General features: G+C 45.9%; 1 protein-coding gene across 1 annotated transcript in view; it reads right to left on the bottom strand.

The window, feature by feature from the left end:
- VWC2L (von Willebrand factor C domain containing 2 like) overlaps nt 1-15,624 on the bottom strand; it is a 551,961-nt gene that overhangs the window by 285,737 nt on the left and 250,600 nt on the right. The window contains exon 3 of the mRNA XM_078683714.1: nt 467-596. Coding sequence (XP_078539840.1) covers nt 467-596 — 130 coding nt within the window. The remainder of the gene's footprint in view (nt 1-466; nt 597-15,624) is intronic.

Genomic DNA, 15,624 nt, shown 5'->3' with positions numbered 1-15,624 from the left:
AAGTCACTTACATGTCACATCCCCCACCCTTTTCACCACATAGCTCCATTTTGTTAGTAGGGTACACTGTGGTGATTGTCGGAAAATCTAGGATTCACCCCCTCTGAATCAAACTGATTTAGACATGCCCCTGGAGTGGTGATGGGTAGTGTTTAGACACACTGAAGCACAATGATAACTGGGTTACAATTGTAGACCTTCTTAGTGTAGATATGTAATTTGCAGACGTTGGTCTGTAGGAGTCTGTGATAGGTGGGATTAAACCTCTCATACATTAGTTATACCTGACATCTAATGTAACCCATCTGCTAAATGTTCCTGACCTCTCAGAGGTGTTAATCAGGATTTCTCCAGTCTTCAAAGTGCCAGGCTGATCATTATTAAGATGCAGACAGTATTTGCCACATCTAATTCCTGCTCACTGTGACACTCTCCTTTGTTCCAGTGTATGCTGTGCGTTTCTTACCATTCTTGCAGATGGGGCAGCACTGCTCAGGCTCGTAAACGGGGTTGACACACTCTGGCACTGCACAGTCCGCCACAACGCAGTGCACCTCGTTGTTGGGTTCACACCGACACCACTCGCACGGAGAAGGCTGGAGACAAAGAGGGTACAGTCAGAAAACCTATAGAAAAAATACAAGCAGTTCCTTCTCCCCCTATTTCAAGTCATTTTGTTGCACTTCAAGTATGTATTGAACTATGGCAGGAAACTTCGATGTCAATACAAAAGTGCACAATCTTGTCAGTAAGGTGAAAAGTAAAAACAAGCACATTTTAGTTAACATCTGTAGTTCATTATTTTCGTTTAAAAAAATCTGTAGCTCATTATTCTCGGTTTTAAACACAATAAGTAAAAAAAGCAGTTTAACAATATAATTCACACATGTATTTCATTATCAGTAGAACAGTAAGCAGCACCTAACTTTTTGACTACTGGAGGCAGTTGTTTTTGTGTATGCATTTATTATATATATAGAGGCAAGTCTGTTGTTGTTGGAGTGTATATGTTTAAATAGTCATATACGCTTATTAACTCTATTATTACAGTACACCTGGGGCCTAAAAAAGATAGTAGTATAAACTCTCCTCTCATGATCTATTTAGCTGCATCCCAAATCGAATCCCAAGAAACCTCTCCGCTTATGTTGTGAATAAAATAATGCTCAAGTGTATCTTTAATATTAGAGCGAAGAACTGGGAATAGAATTGGTGCACATTGGAAAGAAATGTGCAGTTGCAATCACAGGAAAGTAGATGCCAGCATACATCTATCAGATTCAGATCAGCAATACCTTGTACTAAGGATTGGGGGGATGAGTTGCCCCCTACGAATGGGCCAAACAGTCCTGTTTGGGGTCAAGCGTCACATTGTAATCCTCAGCCATTATCACATGCTGAGTGGACACAGTGGCAACTGTAGGGAGCAGGTGAGTAAAGAACGGGACCTTGTGGTCATTGGAGGCTATAGTGTAGAAAGAGGTGGTGTCTGAGGCCTGATTTATGACCCACCTCCCCTCCTTGTCCCTATGGGAACTGACACCTGAAGTGGGACATTCACTCGTATAAGAATAGCCACTCCCTTGGTTTTATTGGGAGCCGAAGAGTAAAATTAGTGGAGGCATAGTCAGGAGTGTTGTCCCGACTATGTAGGTACATCTTTAACTGTTACATGGGTCTCCTATTAGAGCACTATGTCCGCTCTCTTGGAGGAAAGGCAATGAAGGAGGGCCTTCCGCTTGCAGGGGGAGTTAAGGCCCATTGACAGACCAGAGATGAAGTGTCGACTCAGCTGCCATACAGGAAAAACCTTAGGAAACATGCAATGTTGGGCTAGCCCTCTGAAACAAGCAACAAAAACATCAACAAGAACTTTGTCACAGACACCTTGGACCAATGCATACCGCATTGGACCATCTCTAAAACAGCAAGCCTATTAACAGTATTGTGGATAAAAGCAAAAATAGGAGGCAAGAAAAATCTTCCACAATGCCCCTCCTCAGTAGAAATAACCCATATAAGGGAAGCAAACATAAGTGGCTAAACTCCAATAGTATTTGGCCCCATCACCCGGTAGTCCTTCGTTGCTGAAGTTGTGATTTCCTTGAACGCCATTTCCTCCATTCAAACTAGGTAAAGGACTGCGATGCTGCGGAGTCGTCCCCATCTGGAGACAGACCCAGTAGACGCATGGCATCATCTATGGAAGAAAGTGCAGCCGATATGTCCTTGACATTTGAATAGCCGCATTTGCCACTTTGCTATTCCTGAGATGGGACTTCGTCAACTAGGATTCTCTCTGCTCAGTAGGCAGGGTACAGCTCCTATAACACGCTAAAAGCGCTCTAATGCCCTTTTGGTGCCGGAGATTTGATCAGCTGCATTTGCCACTTTTGTACCGGACAGTACTGTATGGGACATTATTAGAGTGTCACTGACCGAGTTACTCGATTGTTAACTTGGGTCTTTGTACAATCGTCTCACAGTCATTGAGGATGTTTTGTGCAAAATTGGAAGGTGTGGGAGAGCATGTTCACCAGTTCAGTATTACATTAAACTACGGCTGAAATGATAAGAGCGAGTGGTCCTGGTGAAATGTGTGCCAGGGAATCAAACATATCTGTGATCATGTCCGCTCTCGCTGTTACCCCTCCTGTGCCAGAACGCATTGTCCATCCCTTCTACAAGAACTTAAGGGAAGCAAGGACATCCACTAATGTGGTAGAGAACCAAATTCGTGAGGAACCGCATTCCATGATTAAGCTATCCCCTGTTTCTTGGTTATATTTGGCTATCTTTACCAATGCCTTTGTCTTGCCCCTGGCATAACAGAATCCACACTCAAATAAAAAAGCAAGGTGATAAACTGGATTTATAGAAAAGTGGGAAGTGGCTATAACCTTCATGAAGAATTCGGGCGACAAAATCAAGTCCATCAGCTGTTGTAGGGGAAAAGGCTCCAGGTCCTTCACGACCTGGAGGAAAACGATTGACAATTGGTGGGGAAGTGTGGATTTGCCAAAGGTCAGGGTAGCAGAGACCTATGGGCTCATCTAACACGCTACCTAGTACTATTTGAACTCATTGTGTCCCAGCGAGTAGTGCCAGTATAGGGCCATTTTAAAGAAAAGTCTTCCTTGATGGTTGATCTGGCTGGTGCACCTCTAGCCTCTGGAATTGAGGTCAACATATTACATTCATGGGGCCCCTCCCACCCATGCACTGCTCGGTCGCAGGGAGTGCTGCCTCCCCAGGCCTTGATAATGCCCAGTCGAACTTGGCTAACGAGAACATATCGGACCTGTTCATGCATTTGCAAAATGATAATCTAGGTCCAGCTGGATTTTCTGTACTTGTAATGACTCTGCAGGCCCTGTTTCCAGAAGTAATGTAGCTGCAGATTCCAAAGGTATTTCTTACCTGCCTGTCAGCTCCACTAAAACTTATCATTCTTTTATGACCTCAGTGGTTTTGTGGAACGCAGCTAGTCTTAAGGGCTAGCGAATGCAGGCACAATGGTGTGTTTTCATTGATAATTGCGATATATGTTTAGTCCAAGAATCCTGGGCCAAAGAACCTTATGTGAGGTATCTATCATATCACATTCCTGCCAATATGGGCAAGTTTGGGAGGCCTATGGGGGGGCCTAACAATAAGAGTAAGGTCCTACTTAAAATGCCACATTCTTACAGTAACAGTTGATTGGCCTGAGATATTAGGCATTGAAGTAAGTAGGGGGAGGGCCATATGCACGTGGGATCAAGGGTGGACATCTTTTAGGGACCATACATGTGTGAAAAGCATACTTGAATAGTCTTTGGTCATATCCCTATCTGACCTTTGCCGGGGACTTCAAAACTGCGTTCAAGCCCCTAGACAAGAACGGCATTGAAATTACAGCTGAGGAGGACGAAACTTGGGATAGTCCCCAGCTGGAGCTTGCCCCTATGAATAGATGGACCCAACCCGACCTCCAGTTGAATGTGTTGACTTTTGAATTGGGTGTAGGGCCACTAATGGTCGCACCAAATCTGACTCCAAGGGGGCATGTACTTTTTATACTCATTTGTTTAAAAGTTGCATCAATTACATCCTTGGTGACTCAGACTGTGGTGCTGAGTTGATGATATGATACTACAGGAAAGAGTGGAGAGACATCCCTCTGTGCCCTACCTTGCTATCATTGTTTGATAAGTACACACAGACCTTGCCATGTTAACTAGCACTAATGATGTTGTGCATACATCTTATAGATTCGACTTAAATGGCTAAGTGTTAGCGCAAAGCCAGAGGACCCGTCAAATACTAGTAAAGTTGTACAGGTGACATTGCGTACTACTGTTACCAGTATGGATAAGGAGGGTGACCCTATATATTTCTCTGAGCTGCATAGAGATTTTTCAAGAGGTAACAGCTTATTTTTAAATTTCCATCACCTCCACGAAGAGCCTCCCACCCACCCCCCCCCCAACATAAAGGCAATTTGTGGTTCAACAGCGAGTGTAGGTCACTTAGGATGCACTCTGCCAGGGAAATTAAGATGAAAAACCCATGCATGGTTGCAGCCATCAGAAAGGAATATAAACATAGTTTGCTGATTGCAAAGAAGCAATGGGACAATAATAGATAACGGGAGACATCAGATACGTGTTCGTCCAAGGACAATTCACGCTTGTGGAAGCAGGTTACCAGTGGAGCGAACTCCCAAGAGTTTGATCTGCAAAACCACGTACCATCTACGGAATGGTTCTCCCACTTTTCAGCTTGTATCATGAGGAGGTTGTTGCTACGACCATGGGCACCCATATGTCTGGGCAGATTGCATAGTAGCGCTATCTAATGTTATTGTGTTGGGTGCTTCCATTCCCGAATCATGGCAGGGAACAGAGGTGACCCCGTTGTATAAAAAGGGTGACAAGTCTTTACCAGTTAATTACAGGACCATCGTCCTCATAGAGTGCAACAAATTATCATAGTAAAAATTCAAATTTGAATATGAGATAGCGACATCATAAGTCCACTTCAAGTGAAATTCAGAATTAAACTTCTATTATAGACCACGGGGCAGATCTACAAGAAAGTGCCGCAGCGTGGCCCCGCAAGTCCTTTGGCGGCGCCACGCTGAAGCACTTTCAGAGCACAGAAATGCGACATATTTACAATGATATGTCGCATTCCTGAGCTCTCCGCTGTGCTGTCGCACAAATAGTTGCAATGCGCCAGCACAGGCACCCTTGCACCATGGTGCAAGGATGCCTGTGCAATGGGGAGATTGTGCAGGAAGGGGCATCTTCCTGCACAAAAACAATTACTATAGGCATTTTCCTCTTTCAATACCTGCTGTAGAATGCTAATAACAAAGATGAGCTGGCTCGGTGCTGTAGAATGCAGCATGCATCAAAACAGAAAAAAATTAGGAGAAATGAAAACATATCTCCTCGTTGAGCCTGGCTACGCCACCCATAGGCGTAGCATACTGACACTGACACATTTCCAGGTTTACAAATCATCGTAAATGTAGTTGAGTTTATATAGCGCACAGCTACCCGCAGTGGGTTTCCCGGCGCTTGCTTAGGGAACCCTTCCTGGTATTCCCCTGTGAGATAGCAGGGTATCCACAAGGTGAAAGTCAGGCATCCCGCCGCGAGGGGCCGTTGTGGAGATTAAGCAAGCTATTGCCCAGAGTCGCAGAGTGTGAACCCGTGAGTCGAGGAGGCACCGGGGCGAGAATTATCGAGACCGTGGAATTTTTTAGCCCAAGACCTGCCGAGGCGGGGAATTGAACCCTGGTCCAGGACCGATCTCAGCTTCCGGGTCTGCTGCCTCTAACCCCTGAGCCACACTTCTCCACGTAAATCCAGAAATGTGTCTGGTTCCATGGGTTTTGCGTGGGAACAACCAGAGAAACACCCATAGAACGCCCCTTTCCTGAGAAGTGCTGCGTGTAAAGGGGCCCTATTTACAAGGACTGGAAAAGCCAAGCAGGGTGGCTTTTCCTGTCCTTGTAAATATGGGGCAAAGAAATGCGCCGCCAGTGCATCACAAAAAGTGACGTACTGGCAGCGCAAGGGGCTTGTAAATCTTCCCCCAGGTCTTTTGGTTAGTCGTAATCTTATGTTAGTCTGTTTTGATCCACAGGGGCAACTTGTTTGTTGCCTTTATCAATCTAAAATTCGCACTTGACCTGGCCCTGCACTTGAGAGTGTGGCAGGTCTTTAAAGCGAAGGGCATGCCCCATAAAAACTTGTCCCTACTGATTAGGCTTCATGATAATTATTTGTCCAGGTCAGATAGGGGTTAGAGGGCGAACCTACTGACAAGATTCCAGTGTCGAAAGGCGTACAGCAAGGGTGCATAGTGGCCGGACACTTTTTTCTATATATTTAAATGGGTTGGTTGACTATCTCTCTGAGTGCCCAGCAGATGTTCTTATAATAGCTAACACCAGAACCCCCATGGTATTGTTTACAGATGACACTCTTTTATTGCAAAAGCTCCGAGTGTCTGCAAACGCTTCTTAATAAATTGGGCTCTTTTTGCCAGGATCGCAGCCTAGAAATGAATGTAGCTAATACAGAAATTATGGTATTTAGCAACCACAAAAAGGTCAAGGGTAATCTGATGCAGGGGTCCAAGACTCTAGAGAGGCTCGATCCATTTGAATATTTACGAATTAAGCTTTCTTCCAACATGTCATGGTTCCCACATATTGATAGGGCTTGTTTGAAACATAGGTAGACCACTGGTGCTATTTTAAAAGAAAATCGTGCACCAAGCCAGCAGCACCAGCTCTACAGGTTTATGCGGCCAAGGCCATTAATCAGCGCTGCATTATATGGTGCTAAGTTGTGGGGCTTTGGTGATGTCACCATTCTAGAGTGGTCAGAAATGTGTTTCTTGAGAGCATTGGTCTCTCTCCCGCCTTACACCCCATAGTATCTCTTTTTCCTGCACATGTGTGTCAAAAAGGTAGCCATTAAGTCACCCTTACATCCCTTGCTGTTATGGTGAAGACTACGGGCCACCCCAGAGTTGGCCCATTTTGTTGCTGCTCTGCAAGACTTTATAAAGGTGGGTAAATTCCACAAAATACCCCGATTGAGCTTGATTAAAAATCAGTTGATTTCTTGAGTTGGTGACTTTTGGTACCATCCCGCCACCGGCCTAACCCCTTCTTAGGGGGCATTGAAACAACAGGGCTGGGCATTCATATTACAGAAGGAGGAGCAAAAAGATGCAGGCACCACATCGATGGGGGACTTTTTGAACTTTAAAGGGGTTCATTATTTAGTAAAGTATTAGGACCTGATAACAGTTCTGTTAGATGGGAAGGTATACTAACAACTCACAGTAGAGTCACCTACCTTCAAGCAATTCTCCGCAAAGTGGCCTGGATCTGACATTGGAAATTGCCCTTCTGTACTAAGAAAATGGAGTCTGTGCCACACGTGTTGTTTGCATGTCCGCCTTACGTCCAGCTTCGCTCTGCTTGGTTGCTACCTATTTATAGGCAGCTCGGCACTTCTAGCCGCTGCACTGTTCTGAGCGGCTATTAAAAACGGATATTTCCACACTGTATTCCTATGCAGTCGCAAAATTCTTGGGTCTGATGTGGATAAAAAGATGAAGGTTTATCAAATGATCAGAACTTGCCAATTATTTTACAATTGTGATATATTAGTGCTTGGCTTTATTCAATTTAAAACACGCTATTTTTAAGTATGTGAGCAAATTCCATATAATATGAGGTTTTAAAATGAGCATAGGCTGCTATACGCACCACTTCCCCACTAATAATTAACTGTGTTTTATTCATTTTTTATTCATTGTATTTTAATGACAGCTTTGATGGCTTTGCTGAAAAAAAGTTATATTTGAATTGAATTGTCCTTGTATTGAAATGGAATCTTCAATGTGAAGCCCCAGCGATAGGGAATGTTATGACTCTGGAGGCGATCTGTGATAGGCTTAAACAATTTGTGATTCAATAGAGTATGTGCAGATATATCCTAATATATTGTTAAAGTCGATCCTTCATAGACCAGAGGGTCCACGCCCCAGGCTGCTTTAAGAATGTTATCTTTGATGCGATAGAAGTGGACCCGAGCCAGGACAAAAGTTTTGCAAACTTGGTATGCTGTTATAACTCTGTGAACTCTATCAAGTTCAATCCGTTGATCATCTGCCGATGGTAGTAGGGAGCTAAACAGGCTCTGAACATAGTCCACCAAATCGGAAGCACCGACAGTCTCCAGAATCCTGCAGATTCAGATATGTTTCAGCTGGACCTATTTTAATTATCACCCATTTTATTTTGGGGAAGTTCACAGTGCCTTTCCGATTCGTGCATCTGGGTCATCCGTTTCATGTTTCTCTTTGTCGATTGCTGTCTCAAGTCCCTCTGCCTTATGGTCCATTATCTGTAGGCTAGTTTTGTGACAGTGTTTTGAAATTCTATTTTAATCCCCCCTAGATCTTTCCAAAATGTGTCCGCTATCTTATGGATATCTGCCTTGATAGCCGGAGCCACATCATCTGCTGTTGTAGGTTCTGAGTGATCTAGAGTTACAATGGTCGAAGTATAAGAGTCCCTAAATTTGTGCCGAAAAGCACAAAGCTCAAAAATGGTTATTTAGTTGTGCTAGAGAGGGTCAAAGTCAAAAGGCCAACGGCGATGGAGTGCAGGTTGGATACTGGGAGCAGGTTCATCCTGGTGGAAAGTTGACTTGGAAATTTTTCTAGAGTAAAAGTGGTCATCGACGTGTTGTCAGCAGAGCAAGTTGGATCTAAAACAGTGCATAGGTTGCTAAAAGTGGGGTCCTGGCTCGGTTGTTGACGAAGGTGGCAAAATTCAGAGTGGACAAATTATGTGCCCAGGAAGGTCTCAACGTTGATGGTTTGCTGCTCAGCATCTGTCCTGATGATGCCCTCTACCTTCAGACTTAAAAACACATCTGAAGTCAGATCTCCAGAAAGTTGAATCTGAACGGCAATTGAATGTAGATGACTTCGGATCAATGGAGTCCCGGTCTCCTACCAGTTCTCTGGAGGAAAAATTGGCAAAAAGTTTCCAAGGCCCAGCTTTTGCAGTTTGGTCAGGATGAGAAGGAGGAATACACTCTAATACCAGCCAAGAGTACAGGACTTGGGAGGTACCACTTAGGTTAGGACTCACTCCAACAGAGGCCAGCAGCATATTACAGGGCAGTATCAGCAGGAACTGGAGAGCTGGGGAGTTGCAGAGAGACATGGCAGAACACTTCTTCAAAGCTCCCTGTGCTCACCCACCAGTATGTCTATGGGACTGGGCAAGCATCATCTTGTGGTCACTCCAAACCAGTTCTGGAGCAAGTCCGCCATCCCACTTTGTTTGGGTCAGGCTGACTAGGAAGACAAAAAGAGGCAGGCCTAGGTGTGAGCTATATCTGTCATGAAAGGGAAGGCATCCTTTCAAGCTCACGAAAGGACAGGGTACAGCGTTCTAGCCACCCTGCTTAAGGAAGAAAAATACCTCTCCACATCCAAGCCTTTTGTCCACTGTCTGGGAGAAATCCACATCTCGCCACAGGGGAGCCATTCATCAGTCAGGTGACCCTGGGCACTGGCAGAATGGCCAATGTGGCTTTGGCATAAAAATGACAACTTTCTATGGTTGTCATTTCTAAAATAGTAATATAAAATCAGACCTTACCATTAAGTCGCATTTTAAATGACTATTAAAATTAATCCATGAATAATTTTTGTAGCTGCTCCTAAACTGAGATTAAGCAGTATAAGTTGTCATCTTGTATGTTATGTTATGTTAAGGTGTTTATAAAGCGCTCAAATCACCCTGGGGCATCATGGCGCTGGCTAGGTAGAATGTTTCTGAAGGAGGAGTACAGATAAATCAAGCAAACTTGCTAAAACAGAAAGGCTTTCAGCTGTTTCCTAAATATATTATAGGTTGGGATTTTACATAAAGCCTGCAGGAGTTGATTCCAATACCTTGGAGCTAGAAATGAGAAGGCTCTACCTCCCGTACGGACAGGCCGATTTCGGGGAATCTGTAAAAGATCCTGAGCGCTGGATCTGAGATTCCTACAAGGAGAGTATTTCTGTAGTTTTTTCCTTAAATACAGGGGGCCTCTTTCATTCAGTGCATTGTATGTCAAGCAGCAAATCTTGAAAAAGGATCTCTTCTTTACTGACAGCGAGTGCAGTTCTCTCAACAGAGGAGCCGAAGATGAACCTGCAGGTTGATTTAGAATCATTCTGGCTGCAGTATTTTGAACTACTTGAAGTTTGGCCAACAATGTTTCTCCTACTTCCACCAACAAAGCGTTCCCGTAATCCAGGCGGCTAATTACCATGGCCTGTACTAATGTTCTACGGTGGCAGATGGATATGTAAGGTAGAATTTTTCTCAGGAGCCAAAGGCCATAGTAACACAAGCTTGTTGTGGCTGATACGTGATCTTTCATACTCAGAACCCGGTCCAATTTTAGACCCATGTTTTTTACTGTCAGTTAAGGGGGGAGGGGGGCAAGGCCCAGCTGAACCGGCCACCAATCCTCCGACCAGACATCGATGGCCTTCCCCATAAGCATCACATCGTTTTTTTCCGGATTCAACTGGAGACAATTAGCAGTCATCCAGTTGGAGATGGCAAGCTTTCCGGTGGCAAAGCGGGTTTTGTCGAGTGCTGGGTTCGGACCGATGGTAAATATAAGCTGCGTATTGTCAGCATACGAAATGATCATAAAACCCAGCCGCTCGACAATCCCTGCCAATGGTGCCATATATAGATTAAAGAGGGTTGGGCTTAAACAAGAACCCTGCAGAACGCCCTTGTCAAGGTGTCTTTTTTCGGAGGTGTAAGGTCCCAGCATCACCGTTTGGGTCCTCTCAGACAAAAAGTGATTAAGCCAATTAAGTGCAACTCCCTTAATACCAGAGGCTACAAATCTCTCTGCCAGCCTAGAATGTGAGATGGTATCGAAAGCTGCGGAGAGATTTAGTAGGATCAGAATTGCTGAGCCCCTGCATCAATGGTCTGTCTGAGAGAATCGGTCACAGCCAGCATTGCGGTCTCTGTGCTGAAGCCTGGCCGAAACCCTGACTGTGATGGATCCAGGAGATGGTTATCTTCCAAATAGGTACTTTTCTTTTGTCAGTACATTAATAAATGAAGCTTTAAAGTACAAGACATCGGAATCAAATACAACGAGCATGCAGCGCTAGCAGTCCAGGTAGCAATATGACTATACACATATCAATCTGTAGTAAAATCCTTTTCGTATAAAGACAGGCACACGAAACATCATGGGCGAACAGAAAGCACACTTTAGCCACTCCCGACAGTGCAAAGTTGTACGGGATGGAAAATATACAAAACCAAATGCAAATTATTCAAGCACATTTAGACAACACAGTGTTAGGTATCCGCATCGAGACTGGGTGCAGGGGACTCATCTACAGTACGCGCCCAACACAAGAATGGCTCCCATATATCGCACGGTTGTGAAGCTGGGGGCATCAGCTCCCAGAATATGCCAAGTTGTGTGTGGCCATATGTCACATCAATCAACCAATCCTTAAATTTGGAAACCATCTTTCTCCCCCAGCGAATAGCCACCTGTCGTCGTGCATACAGTAAAAGAAGAGCATGCAACCTGCGCTGTTTTGGTGGCGTGTCCTTTACATAACCCAGAAAGCCCAACTCCAGGGAGGGGGCATCCGTTCTGTCAACAATTTGGTTTACCGCAGAGAAAACCTCCCGCCAGAACTCATGGATTCTCGGACAGTCCCAAGCAATATGTAAAAAGGATGCTGATGCACACCCACAGCGTCAACATCTATCATCCTCTCTAAGTTTCATGCGGTGTAGACTGACTGGTGTTCTAAAGTATCTATGCAAAAATGTAAAATGCACAAGGCGGATTCTGTAATTTGGGGAAAGTTCAGCCAGCTGTCTACAGCAGAAGTCCCACTGCTCTTCCGTCGATTGAGAGTCCAGTTCATTGTTCCAATGCTGAAAGGACTTTGGTTGGATTACCAGGGCCGTATTTTGCATACTGGTATATAAGCGTGTGACTAGTTTGCGTGGGATGGTGACTTTAGGACAAGCTCCAAGGCAGGTAGAGCAGGGGGGGCTTCGGGAAACCCTGTCCAAAGCGCACGGCATGTAGTTTTCAATTTGTGGTATTCAAACAGCTCAGTAAATGATACAGTGCGATCTTCAGTCCTGACTGTTGGAGGCCTGAACTCGCCATTTGGTTACAGAGCATCAAAAGTGTGTAATGGCATGTTTTCAATTAGAGTCTTGCTCACCCCACTGTCAATGCATGGGAGCATGGGGTTTCACACCAGTGGTATGTTTGGCCCATATAGAACAGTGATGTTAGCTTCCTTCCTGAGTGGGCTCCATGCCCAACGCAGGGTACCCGCCGTGTCTACATCCTCCCTTGGTCATTGTGGCTTCTGGTACAGTGCCACCCCCAGTGGCACTGGTGCCACCGCTTCCATCTCCACCGCCACGTGAGGCTGACAGGGCGTCTGGTGTACCCAAAAATGAAGAAATTGAGCCTGAGCACACAAAGCATATAACTGCATGTCAGGAGCACCTAAGCCACCCTGTCTTAATGGAAGCATCAGGAGGTCCCATGATACCCTAGCCTGCCCTCCTGCCCACACCAGGGTCAGTAATTGCGATCTTAAGCGTGAAATTTTTTTTGTGTGAGGGGTATCGGCACGTTAACAAATAGGTACAGAAACTTCGGTAAAATCATCATTTTTGTCAGTGCTATCTTCCCGGCAATGGACAGGGGCAGCTTGGACCAGATTGCTACCCTACCCTCCAACCACATGTTTGCTCTGCCAAAGTTCAAGTTCCAGATCTCCTGCAGGTTTCGGCTCAGCCACACCCCCAAATATTTGACTGCCTCATCCTCCCATCTCAGTGGGAATTCAGATGTCATCCTTGGAGTGCCATCCGTTAGTGGAAACATTACGGACTTCTTCCAGTTAATTGAAATACCTGCCAACCCTCCAAATCTGATGAATTCTCTGAGCACCGGGTCCAGGTTTTCTGCGGGATTTCGAATATATAAAGTTACATCATCCGCATACAGCGAGATCAGTAGGCTACGTGTGCTGAAACCAATCCCCCGCGCAGTATGATGTTGCCAGATTCTGGCAGCCAGGGGCTCCATGGCAATGGCAAAAAGCAGGGGTGAGAGGGGGCACCCCTGTCTCGTGCCCAGCGATATATGGAATGGATCAGATGACAGACCATTGACCCTGATCCGGGCAAGTGGTTTCGTATATAGCACCCGGATGCAATTCATAAACAAAGGACTCAATCCCATGCGTGCTAATATCGTGAACAAATATGGCCACTCAAGCGTGTCAAACGCTTCTGTGGCGTCTAAAAAAATGGCAGCAGCATGAACACTCGGATGGAGGTAATGCAACACTGAGAATAATGTGCGCAAATTGTGCGACGTCGATCATTCAGGGATAAACCCCGAATGGTCCGGGAGTGCAACCATCGGAAGGAGCGGCTGCATTCTGTTGGCCAGCAGTTTAGCATAGATCTTTACGTCTACATTAATCAAGGACAGTGGCCTATAGGAGTCCACCTTCGTATCTGCCTTCTCATGCTTTAACAGTGTTGTAATTATTGCCTCCCTGATGGAAGAATGCCCACCTCCAATGCCGTTTTGTAGAAAGCAGTAGTCAGGCCACCAGGCCTGGGGGCTTTATTGAGAGGCAGACTTTTTATGACTAGTGCCACGTCCTCCACCGTAATGGGGAGGTCCATATAGACTCTGTGTGTGTTGTTAAACCATACCAGGGCGATAGACTCCAAGAACTCCTGTAGGCCCTCTGGACTGGAAACCTGTGTGGCAGTATAAAAGGAGGAATAAAAGTTGGAGAACTCGGTAAGAACTTCTGATTGGCCCCTAATGGTGTCCCCACTAGAAGTGTGTAGCTCGTGTACGAAAGCAGTGGACCTAGGTGGACGAATCAACCCCGCCAGTGTACGGCCCGACCTATCCCCCTCGCCATATCTCCTTGCTTTGGCATATTTGCCCAAAAATGTTACCTCTCGCTGCGATTCCTCAACAAACTCCCAACAATTTCGGCTTGAGAAGCGAAGCCGTCTCGGGGTCCTTCATAGAATAGAATTATTACTCAAGGTCCCTGATCTGATCCTTGTAGAGCAGCTAAAGTGCCCCTAATAGCCCTAAGCACCCCAGCCTGCCTCGCAATACATTGTCCCCTAATTACAATCTTGAATGCCTCCCATAGCGAGGCCTCTGGGTCCACCGACCCAGTATTAAGCGCAAAATATTCGGAAATGTCAGACCGGATTTTCTCTTTAAAGGCTTCATCTAGGAGTGCATGAGGGGGTAATCATACTAATCGCCACATGAAAGTGGGCAGCGGAGCACCTGGCAAGCAAGTCTAAGCATACAGGGGGCATGGTCTGACAGCAAGCGTGCCACGTGGACCACCACAAGCGTCCAGGTAGCGACATCCCGCGACACCAGCCAAAAGTCCAAGCGGGACCAAGCTGCATGATGGCTGGAAATACATGTCCCCTCCTTCAGCTCCGGGGGCCTGACCCGCCAAATGTCTAATAAATCACCATCAGATATAATGTCTCGTAATGTCGCGCTAGCTTGAGGTGTAGGGTGCAGGCGGAGCCCTGTCTATCGAGATCGTCATTCAGAATGGCATTAAAGTCTCGGCCCCAGATCAGCGTGTGGCACCCAGTTGCTCTGATCCACGTCCAAAGTTCGCGGAAAAAGTCTGGGGAGTCGACATTTGGTCCGTACACAGCTACTAGTATTATAGCCAAACCTCCCAGTTGTCCATGTAAAATTACACATCTCCCTTCGGGATCAATATAAGCAGCCTCTTCTCTCCAGTCCAAACCTTTCCGAATCAGTACCACCACTCCCTGTGCACAGTTGGAATAAATCGCGGCGTGCATTTCTCCCCATCTACTGTGTCACAGCTGCTGTGATGGCTTTACGTTGAGGTGTGTTTCCTGCATAAAGCATATATCAATGTTGTGTTGTGTCAGATAAGCATGCACTAGTCTAGCCTTCCTGCCGTCGTTCAGACCCCTAACGTTCCATGTGATAACATTCAATGTGGTATTATGTGGTCCACTAAAAGGCACTTACATCCAACTCTCACTCCCGAACCTCGTAGCCTGCCATTAATCCAATGAATTACTCCAAAGTGTCCTGCATCGGCATGCTGGTGTAAAACCAAAGAACCAAACCTACCCCGCCACCCGCCACCCGCTCCAACCCCCAATCAGGTAGTAGTATACCCTTCCCAATACCAACTCGGAACCACTGCAAACATAACATAGGGAGACTTATCATGGGGTCAAGGTGAAGCCGGCGAACTACCGTGTCTGCACAGGGTGGCCGGGAGTAATGCAAATAGGCAATCAGCGATCTCAGGTACACAGTAAGGATCAGTTGTGCATGTGCCCCAGGGCCTTTGGGATCCAACACCCCACAGCACAGGTCTGAATGACAACCGATCATCACATACAGTCAAGCGTTTACAACGCACGATCCGCCGCTTCCGCCTCAGAAGGCATGGCCTGGATGGAAG

Source organism: Lissotriton helveticus, chromosome 3_1, assembly GCF_964261635.1.
Source record: "Lissotriton helveticus chromosome 3_1, aLisHel1.1, whole genome shotgun sequence".
NCBI classification, from domain to species: domain Eukaryota; kingdom Metazoa; phylum Chordata; class Amphibia; order Caudata; family Salamandridae; genus Lissotriton; species Lissotriton helveticus.
The sequence above is the reverse complement of the archived record's forward strand: the minus strand, read 5'-3'. Positions and strand labels throughout refer to the sequence as shown.